The sequence below is a fragment of the Oncorhynchus masou genome, chromosome 12, assembly GCF_036934945.1.
Source record: "Oncorhynchus masou masou isolate Uvic2021 chromosome 12, UVic_Omas_1.1, whole genome shotgun sequence".
In the NCBI taxonomy this organism is placed as follows: domain Eukaryota; kingdom Metazoa; phylum Chordata; class Actinopteri; order Salmoniformes; family Salmonidae; genus Oncorhynchus; species Oncorhynchus masou.
In genome coordinates, this window is record NC_088223.1 from 1,927,371 (window position 1) to 1,939,093 (window position 11,723).

General features: G+C 38.9%; 1 protein-coding gene across 2 annotated transcripts in view; it reads left to right on the forward strand.

Annotated features, from left to right (window-relative positions):
- fam91a1 (family with sequence similarity 91 member A1) overlaps window positions 1-10,365 on the forward strand; it is a 132,119-nt gene extending 121,754 nt beyond the window's left edge. For both annotated transcript variants that reach the window (XM_064979458.1, XM_064979459.1), the window contains one exon: window positions 5,491-10,365. In XM_064979458.1, the coding sequence (XP_064835530.1) occupies window positions 5,491-5,679 (189 nt within the window). In that variant the 3' untranslated portion in view covers window positions 5,680-10,365. The remainder of the gene's footprint in view (window positions 1-5,490) is intronic.
- The last annotated feature ends 1,358 nt before the right edge of the window (window positions 10,366-11,723 follow it).

Below are 11,723 nucleotides of genomic sequence, written 5' to 3' on the forward strand. Positions count from 1 at the left end.
ATATCCATATCCATATATCCATATCCATATATACATATACATATATCCATATACATATATCCATATCCATATATTCTTATATCCATATACATATATTCATATATCCATATACATATATCCATAAACATATATCCATATATCCATATCCATATATCCATATACATATATCCATATATCCATATACATATATCCATATACATATATCCATATATCCATATCCATATATCCATATACATATATACATATACATATATTCATATATCCATATACATATATCCATATATCCATATACATATATCCATATACATATATCCATATACATATATCCATATACATATATCCATATATCCATATACATATATCCATATACATATATCCATATACATATATCCATATATCCATATACATATATACATATATCCATATATCCATATACATATATCCATATATCCATATACATATATCCATATATCCATATACATATATCCATATACATATATCCATATATCCATATACATATATCCATATATCCATATACATATATACATATACATATATCAATATCCATATACATATATACATATACATATATCAATATACATATATCCATATACATATATACATATACATATATCAATATACATATATCCATATACATATATCCATATATATATATATCAATATACATATATCCATATACATATATCCATATATCCATATACATATATCCATATACGTATATCCATATATCCATATACATATATCCATATATCCATATACATATATACATATATCCATATACATATATACATATACATATATCAATATCCATATATCAATATCCATATATCCATATACATATATACATATTCATATATCCATATACATATATCCATATACATATATACATATACATATATCCATATCCATATATTCATATATCCATATACACATATCCATATATCCATATACATATATCCATATACATATATCCATATACATATATTCATATATCCATATACATATATCCATATACATATATCCATATATCCATATACATATATCCATATACATATATCCATATATCCATATACATATATCCATATATCCATATACATATATACATATACATATATCAATATCCATATATCCATATACATATATACATATACATATATCAATATACATATATCCATATACATATATACATATACATATATCAATATACATATATCCATATACATATATCCATATACATATATCCATATACATATTCATATATCCATATACATATATCCATATACATATATACATATACATATATCCATATCCATATATTCATATATCCATATACACATATCCATATATCCATATACATATATCCATATACATATATCCATATACATATATCCATATACATATTCATATATCCATATACATATATCCATATACATATATACATATACATATATCCATATCCATATATTCATATATCCATATACATATGTACATATACATATATCCATATCCATATCCATATATCCATATACATATATCCATATACATATATCCATATCCATTTTTCCATATACATATATCCATATCCATATATCCATTTACATATATCCATATACATATATCCATATACATATATCCATATCCATATATCCATATACATATATACATATACATATATCCATATATCCATATACATATATCCATATATCCATATACATATATCAATATCCATATATCAATATCCATATACCAATATACATATATCAATATATATATATCAATATATATATATATATATATATATATATATATATATATATATATATATATCAACATGCATATATCAATATGCATATATCAATATATCAATATCCATATATCAATATCCATGTATCAATATCCATGTATCAATATATATATATATATATATATATACATCAATATCCATATCCATATATCAATATATATATATCAATATACATATATCAATATATCAATATACATATATCCATATATCAATATATCAATATCCATATATCAATATACATATATCAATATACATATATCAATATGCATATATCAATATATCAATATCCATATATCAATATCCATGTATCAATATCCATGTATCAATATATATATATATATACATCAATATCCATATATCAATATATATATCAATATACATATATCAATATATCAATATACATATATCAATATACATATTTATACATATATCAATATCCATATATCAATATACATATATCCATATATATATCAATACAATACATATATGCATATGCATATCAATATATATATATATATATCAATATCCATATATCCATATATACATATATCAATATACATATATCAATATCCATATCAATATACATATATCCATATATCAATATCCATATATCAATATACATATATCCATATATCCATATATCAATATCCATATATCAATATACATATATCAATATCCATATCAATATACATATATCCATATATCAATATCCATATATCAATATACATATATCCATATATCCATATATCAATATCCATATATCAATATACAAGTCGTACAGGAAGGGACTAAGCACACAGCTCCAGTGTTGAGGATCAGCATAGCAGATGTGTTGTTGCCTACCCTCACCACCTGGGGGCAGCCCGTCAGGAAGTCCAGGATCTAGTTGCAGAGGGAGGTGTTTAGTCCCACGGTCCTTAGCTTAGTGATGAGCTTTGCGGACACTATGATGTTGAATGCTGAGCTGTAGTCAATGAACAGCATTCTCAAACAGGTGTTCCTTTTGTCCAGTTCGGAAAGGGCAGTGTGGAGTGCGAACAGCTGGTGCACTCATGCATGCTTCAGTGTTGCTTGCCTTAAAGCGAGCATAAAAGGCATTTAGCTCGTCTGGTAGGCCCGCGTCACTGGGCAGCTCACGACTGGGTTTCCCTTTGTAGTCCTTATCTGTTTTCAAGCCCTGCCTCATCCGACAATTACAAAGCAGAGTTCTTAATGTTCATTACTCACACGGTGCCTATTTGGCAGAACAGAATATAGTCCCCATGTCATGCTTGTTATACTATTATTATATTATAATATATTATATAGCATTACCAATATCATTTGAGGAACCTACAATAACTGATGATGAGTATCTGATTTATACATCACACCAGCTTTGAAAAGAATACAGAATCCTCATTTATAATCTCCCTTCACACTAATGGACAAATAGGGCCAAATAATAAGGAATCCCAGTATGCAGAGACCCGGTCATTCTCGTGATTCTGTTATTTATGTCTAGTCTAACTGTAGATCTATATCAAATATTATTCCAGGACATCCCCTTTTGCACCAGGCTCGCTGTTCCAACACTCCGGATGTTACACAATGTGGGCAAGGGGTGGAGAGAGTAAGATCAAAAGAGTAAGATCACCACGTCCCGTCCCATGGGAAAGCACTTCCCATATATGGACTTCCTTTCATTTGATGGCATTGGGGAGAGCCATTGAGGAGAGCCATTCCCAGCATTTCATGACTACGGGTGTGAGTGCTACAGGGTGGTAGTCATTTAGACAGGTTACCTTGGTGTTCTTGGGCACAGGGACTATGGGGGTCTGCTTGAAACATGTAGGTATTACAGACTCAGTCAGGGGCAGGTTGAATATTTCAGTTAAGAAACTTGCAAGTTGTTCAGCGGATATTCTAAGTAGACACCTAGGTAATCCGTCTGGCCCTGTGGCCTTGTGAATGTTGACCTGTTTAAAGGTCTTACTCACATCACTCCAGAGACCGTGGATCACACAGTGGTCTGGAACACAAAAAAATAAATAAATAGAGAAAATCATAAAGGGGTCAAATACTTTTTCATGGCACCGGGCATGAAAGAGCTGGCTCATTAGTACTGGTAACATACTACATGAAAGAGCTGGCTCATTAGTACTGGTAACATACTACATGAAAGAGCTGGCTCATTAGTACTGGTAACATACTACATGAAAGAGCTGGCTCATTAGTACTGGTAACATACTACATGAAAGAGCTGGCTCATTAGTACTGGTAACATACTACATGAAAGAGCTGGCTCATTAGTACTGGTAGCATACTGCATGAAAGAGCTGGCTCATTAGTACTGGTAACATACTACATGAAAGAGCTGGCTCATTAGTACTGGTAACATACTACATGAAAGAGCTGGCTCATTAGTACTGGTAACATACTACATGAAAGAGCTGGCTCATTAGTACTGGTAACATACTACATGAAAGAGCTGGCTCATTAGTACTGGTAGCATACTGCATGAAAGAGCTGGCTCATTAGTACTGGTAACATACTACATGAAAGAGCTGGCTCATTAGTACTGGTAACATACTACATGAAAGAGCTGGCTCATTAGTACTGGTAACATACTACATGAAAGAGCTGGCTCATTAGTACTGGTAACATACTACATGAAAGAGCTGGCTCATTAGTACTGGTAACATACTACATGAAAGAGCTGGCTCATTAGTACTGGTAGCATACTGCATGAAAGAGCTGGCTCATTAGTACTGGTAACATACTACATGAAAGAGCTGGCTCATTAGTACTGGTAACATACTACATGAAAGAGCTGGCTCATTAGTACTGGTAACATACTACATGAAAGAGCTGGCTCATTAGTACTGGTAACATACTACATGAAAGAGCTGGCTCATTAGTACTGGTAACATACTACATGAAAGAGCTGGCTCATTAGTACTGGTAACATACTACATGAAAGAGCTGGCTCATTAGTACTGGTAACATACTACATGAAAGAGCTGGCTCATTAGTACTGGTAACATACTACATGAAAGAGCTGGCTCATTAGTACTGGTAACATACTACATGAAAGAGCTGGCTCATTAGTACTGGGAACATACTGCATGAAAGAGCTGGCTCATTAGTACTGGTAACATACTACATGAAAGAGCTGGCTCATTACTACTGGTAACATACTGCATGAAAGAGCTGGCTCATTAGTACTGGTAACATACTACATGAAAGAGCTGGCTCATTAGTACTGGTAACATACTACGTGAAAGAGCTGGCTCATTAGTACTGGTAACATACTACATGAAAGAGCTGGCTCATTAGTACTGGTAACATACTACGTGAAAGAGCTGGCTCATTAGTACTGGTAACATACTACATGAAAGAGCTGGCTCATTAGTACTGGTAACATACTACATGAAAGAGCTGGCTCATTAGTACTGGTAACATACTACATGAAAGTACCTGGGTCGTGTTCATAAGGGCACACAACATAAAACGTTTTTAAATGTTTTGCAATGGAAAATGTACATTAGCGTTTCGTATTGGGAATATCCAGGTATTTCTTATTGGACAATTCCTGCCCTGTTTTATTGTTTTTTTCCTTTTGGTGCCTAATGTACTGTGTTATAAACAACTGACCTTTGACCCCTGACCTGTGTGTCTTATAGGATGGCAGCCAGGGTCAGCCCGACCCTGACAGTGGAGTGTCCGGTCCTCTCAGCCAGCCCCCGGCCGAGTCTGGTGTTCCGCTGCCCGCTCTCAACCTCATCTTCAAGGATGGACAGCTGAGGGAGTGGAGTGGACGAGCACCTCCACCTCTCCACATCTCATCCCTGCAGAAAGACCAGACCTTATAGACCCTCCACATCTCATCCCTGCAGAAAGACCAGACCTTATAGACCCTCCACATCTCATCCCTGCAGAAAGACCAGACCTTATAGACCCCTCCACATCTCAGCCCTGCAGAAAGACCAGACCTTATAGACCCTCCACATCTCATCCCTGCAGAAAGACCAGACCTTATAGACCCTCCACATCTCATCCCTGCAGAAAGACCAGACCTTATAGACCCCTCCACATCTCATCCCTGCAGAAAGACCAGACCTTATAGACCCCTCCACATCTCAGCCCTGCAGAAAGACCAGACCTTATAGACCCCTCCACATCTCATCCCTGCAGAAAGACCAGACCTTATAGACCCCTCCACATCTCATCCCTGCAGAAAGACCAGACCTTATAGACCCCTCCACATCTCATCCCTGCAGAAAGACCAGACCTTATAGACCCTCCACATCTCATCCCTGCAGAAAGACCAGACCTTATAGACCCTCCACATCTCATCCCTGCAGAAAGACCAGACCTAATAGAACATGTCACCTTATCTCAAACACTCATTCAACCACAACTATAACTTCCTGTCTCTGTCCTGCAAAACACCAGCCCACAGTAGCCCCACCCACTCTAAGCCATCCCCAAGACTTGATGGTGTTACTTTGGCGTGGCCATGAGGAGACTGTCTGTACTGGTCATTTACAGTGGTGAGAGCTGGTGATGTCTAGACCCTTTAGGCCAGTGGTTCCCAACCATGAGGAGACTGTCTGTACTGGTCATTTACAGTGGTGAGAGCTGGTGATGTCTAGACCCTTTAGGCCTGTGGTTCCCAACCATGAGGAGACTGTCTGTACTGGTAATTTACAGTGGTGAGAGCTGGTGATGTCTAGACCCTTTAGGCCAGTGGTTCCCAACCATGAGGAGACTGTCTGTACTGGTCATTTACAGTGGTGAGAGCTGGTGATGTCTAGACCCTTTAGGCCAGTGGTTCCCAACCATGAGGAGACTGTCTGTACTGGTCATTTACAGTGGTGAGAGCTGGTGATGTCTAGACCCTTTAGGCCAGTGGTTCCCAACCATGAGGAGACTGTCTGTACTGGTCATTTACAGTGGTGAGAGCTGGTGATGTCTAGACCCTTTAGGCCTGTGGTTCCCAACCATGAGGAGACTGTCTGTACTGGTCATTTACAGTGGTGAGAGCTGGTGATGTCTAGACCCTTTAGGCCAGTGGTTCCCAACCATGAGGAGACTGTCTGTACTGGTCATTTACAGTGGTGAGAGCTGGTGATGTCTAGACCCTTTAGGCCAGTGGTTCCCAACCTTTTTTGGTTACTGTGCCACCAACTGAATATTGCTCTGCCTGGACTACCCCTGAAGTACCCCGTCATGAGGATTTTACCATTAGGCCTATGGTCTCACAAGTCTTCTCAAGTAACCCCTGTGGATAGACCAAATACCCCCAGGGGTCCTAGTACCCCTGGTTGGGAACCACTGCATCAGGGCATCCAGAAAACATAGGAAACTATCAAAAGTATTGACAAAACTGTAATATTGAGTCCATAGAGTTCAATAGAAGTTCCCTTCTATGTTCAATGGTTAATACATTTGCTGAATAATAGAAAAAGATTCACAAATAACTATATTTTTGCTGACCTCAGTAGGTGTTTTTGATGGACTAAGCCAGGAATGGTTTGACTAGTTAGTGTCTGTAGAGCAGGCATGGTCAACCCATTGATTTTGTGAGTCACTCTCATTCAGATATATTAAAAACTGCAAACATTTCTCCCCACCCTGAAAATGTTTGGAATTGCAGTATATTTGTTAGAAAATCTTGCGTGGGTACTCTGACCCTCGAGACACTTCGGCCCTGCATGATGGGAACGCTGACCCTTGAGCCACTTCGACCCTGCATGATGGGAACGCTGACCCTCGAGCCACTTCGACCCTGCATGATGGGAACGCTGACCCTCGAGCCACTTCGACCCTGCATGATGGGAACGCTGACCCTCGAGCCACTTCGACCCTGCATGATGGGAACGCTGACCCTCGAGCCACTTCGGTCCCATGAAAGCTGGCCATCCCTGCTGTAGACTCCCCACACTAGACGAACCAACCCAACCCCTCCCTCCTTCTCCTATTGGCCTGAGTTTAGAAGCCCACCCACCCCCATGCAAAAACAAATCTGAAAATATCTACTTCTTATTGAGGTGTCTTTAAATGTCACAGTGAGACTGGTGAAGTGCTCTTCTCCTCTATAGCCTATGGATCAATCATACAGCATGTTGACTCAAAACCCTGTTCCCTTTTCAACCTAGTTTACTTTCAACCATAAAGGTATTGTTGTTGCTTGTGTCATGATTCCCCAAGGTGCAGTTCACGCTATCAGCCAGTAGTAGTTGGTGTTTTGTCTAGGAACTGGACGCCGGTCGGTTGGTTGGGGGGGGGGGTTTAGATCAACCTCGGATCAGAGGAGAGATTGACCTGAGCTAGCTAACCCCCCCCCCCCCCACGGCTTTATGCAAAACATTTCTCTCTCTGTTTGACTGACACCAAAGACCACATTTTTGTTTGTGGTTACATTTTTCTTTGGGTTTTTATTTACCTTTTTTTTGTGTCTTTTATTTGTATTTTTCTACCTTTTTATTATGACATCATCCTCTGTCATCAGTAGACTTCTATATCTTTATCTCTGGCCCCAGTCCTGTACAGACAGGGCACTCCACTCCCTCGGCCAGTTTGTTAAGATCTGTGTCATGCCCAGTAGACTTCTATATCTTTATCTCTGTCCCCAGTCCTGTACAGACAGGGCACTCCACTCCCTCGGCCAGTTTGTTAAGATCTGTGTCATGCCCAGTAGACTTCTATATCTTTATCTCTGTCCCCAGTCCTGTACAGACAGGGCACTCCACTCCCTCGGCCAGTTTGTTAAGATCTGTGTCATGCCCAGTAGACTTCTATATCTTTATCTCTGTCCCCAGTCCTGTACAGACAGGGCACTCCACTCCCTCGGCCAGTTTGTTAAGATCTCTGTCATCAGTAGACTTCTATATCTTTATCTCTGTCCCCAGTCCTGTACAGACAGGGCACTCCACCCCCTCGGCCAGTTTGTTAAGATCTCTGTTTACATTTACATTACATTTAAGTCATTTAGCAGACGCTCTTATCCAGAGCGACTTACAAATTGGTTTACAGTGACGGCGTCAATGCTGGTTCAGACCTTACCTGGGTTAAACTAGTATCTGTTTTCTTTATGCCTGGCTGGAGTAACCAGATGAGTTTTTTTTGAGACTGTTGTCGTTGGTTCCACTGTGCCAGCCAAGCTCAATAAAGCACAGCTCAAATATTCAAAGAAATCTAATACTGTTTGAACCCAGGTCTGCTTGGGTTATCCAGACAGCACCAAAGCCTGGACCTAGTCCCTCACAGAGAAGAACCATATTAGAATCTGTGTTCTAGCTATGACGCTGTCTATTCATAATGCTCCTCGGACAGTAGTAGCAGTAGTAGCAGTAGTAGTAGTAGTAGCAGTAGTAGCAGTAGTAGCAGTAGTAGCAGCAGCAGCAGACTCATTAGTACACTCTTAATAGTCGTACTCTGTTCTTCTCCTCGGTTCTATCTTTCTCTCTTTTTATTTGGATGGATGTGTTCTGTCCCCCCATTTTGACCCCATAGTGATTGTTTATTGTTGTTGATGACGATGTAGAAAAAAAGATTATCAAGAGGTCCTGGTGAAGCATGATGAGTGTGTAGAGACCATTGTCTGTGTGTTTACACCATCACCTCATCAACCTACCCAATACCTCCTGCAATTATTGACCCCTACCTTCCATAACTAGTCACCTACCCAATACCTCCTGCTATTATTGACCCCTACCTTCCATATCTAGTCAACTACCCAATACCTCCTGCTATTATTGACCCCTACCTTCCATAACTAGTCACCTATCCAATACCTCCTGCTATTATTGACCCCTACCTTCCATATCTAGTCAACTACCCAATACCTCCTGCTATTATTGACCCCTACCTTCCATAACTAGTCACCTATCCAATACCTCCTGCTATTATTGACCCCTACCTTCCGTAACTAGTCACCTACCCAATACCTCCTGCTATTATTGACCCCTACCTTCCATAACTAGTCTCCTATTGATGGATTGATCTATTATTGACCCCTACCTTCCATAACTAGTCACCTATCCAATACCTCCTGCTATTATTGACCCCTACCTTCCATAACTAGTCTCCTATCGATGGATTGATCTATTATTGACCCCTACCTTCCATAACTAGTCTTCTATCGATGGATTGATCTATTATTGACCCCTACCTTCCATAACTAGTCACCTATCGATCTATCAGACCCCTTTCTGTCTGGTAGCCCTTTATCAATACATCAGTCCCAACCCCCCCTCCATGCCTCACTCCTAACCTCCTCCACAGTTTTATCAGTTTTATAGAGGTACCAATAGTTTTGTTTTATATAATGTCAACCTTGCGTTTTAGGAGTCTTTGTTGTAGCTTGTTTAATGGGACTGAATAATAATATTGATGCTGTTGTATTGTATTAAGTAGGTACAAAACATGACATTCCTCCACATTTTCTTCACTGTCCTGAGATATGTGTTCTGATTATTACAAAATTAAATGTAAAAAGTATAAATAAATATGTAATAATAAAATAAATGTAACATCCTACCCTCCCAAACAAATGTGTTTCTGGTATGTGTATCTCTGTAAATATTTCTAGTTATTCTAAAGTTATCTCTGTAATTTACAGGTTATCGCTGTCATTTGGTTTCTGGTATGTTGTCATGTATTGTTATTCTGCTTGGTGGTGACTGGATCACATTAGTTTTAGCGGTGCTAGATGCTGTTGTCTGGTGAATGCATTAGGTACTTCCCTAGGCTTTGCTTCCCTCCATTAGGCCGTCTGATTGGCCAGCAGCTCTCTCAGCCACAGTAATTACCAGGAAGCACAATGTGCCATGTCACCAGGGGGCGTAGAGGAAAGGAAGTGGGTCACCTGAGGACGACAGACAGGAATGCTGTGGATAAGTGTCAAATGGCACTCTATTCCAGGGCTCTGGTCAATAGTAGTGCACTATGTAGGGAATAGGCTGCCATAGGGCTCTGGTCAATAGTAGTGCACTATGTAGGGAGTAGGGTGTCATAGGGCTGTGGTATAAAGGAGTGCATTATGTAGGGAATAGGGTGTCATTTGGGACATACTGTCCCAATTCTCTGCGAAGTGTACACTTGTGCACTTCTCCCCAAGCATTTGAGTGAAGGGAAGTGTACACTTGGGTCAGAAGGGTAGATAATTGGGACGCAAACAGACAGGGTTGAGTGCAGACTGCAGAAGGAAGAGGTGCAGCTGCAGGAATGTCATGATGAATTGTCTACTAGTTACTGTACTGCATGTATCGATGAGTTTATACTGGACCTGTATCAATGTGCTTTACAAATGTAACTTGTTGCAATGCATTCTTGTTGTTCTTGGTCCGTATCTTGAAAATGTATCATTTTTTAGTTTGTTGTCTGTTTAAATTGTCAGTAGTTTATCCTTCATGTTGTCTGGTTAGATTGTAGGTAGTTTATCCTTCATGTTGTCTGGTTAGATTGTCATTAGATTATCCTTCGTGTTGTCTTCAACTTTGTGTCAAATCAAATGTATTTATATTGCCCTTCTTACATCAGCTGATATCTCAAAGTGCTGTACAGAAACCCAGCCTAAAACCCCAAACAGCAAGCAATGCAGATGTAGAAACACGGTGGCTAGGAAAAACTCCCTAGAAAGGCAGGAACCTAGGAAGAAACCAAGAGAGGAACCAGGCTATGAGGGGTGGCCAGTCCTCTTCTGGCTGTGCCGGGTGGAGATTATAACAGAACATGGCCAAGATGTTCAAATGTTCATAAATGACCAGCATGGTCAAATAATAATAATCACAGTAGTTGTCGAGGGTGCAGCAAGTCAGTACCTCAGGAGTAAAAGTTGGCTGTTCATAGACGATCATTCAGAGTATCTCTACAACTTCTGCTGTCTCTATAGAGTTGAAAACAGCAGGCC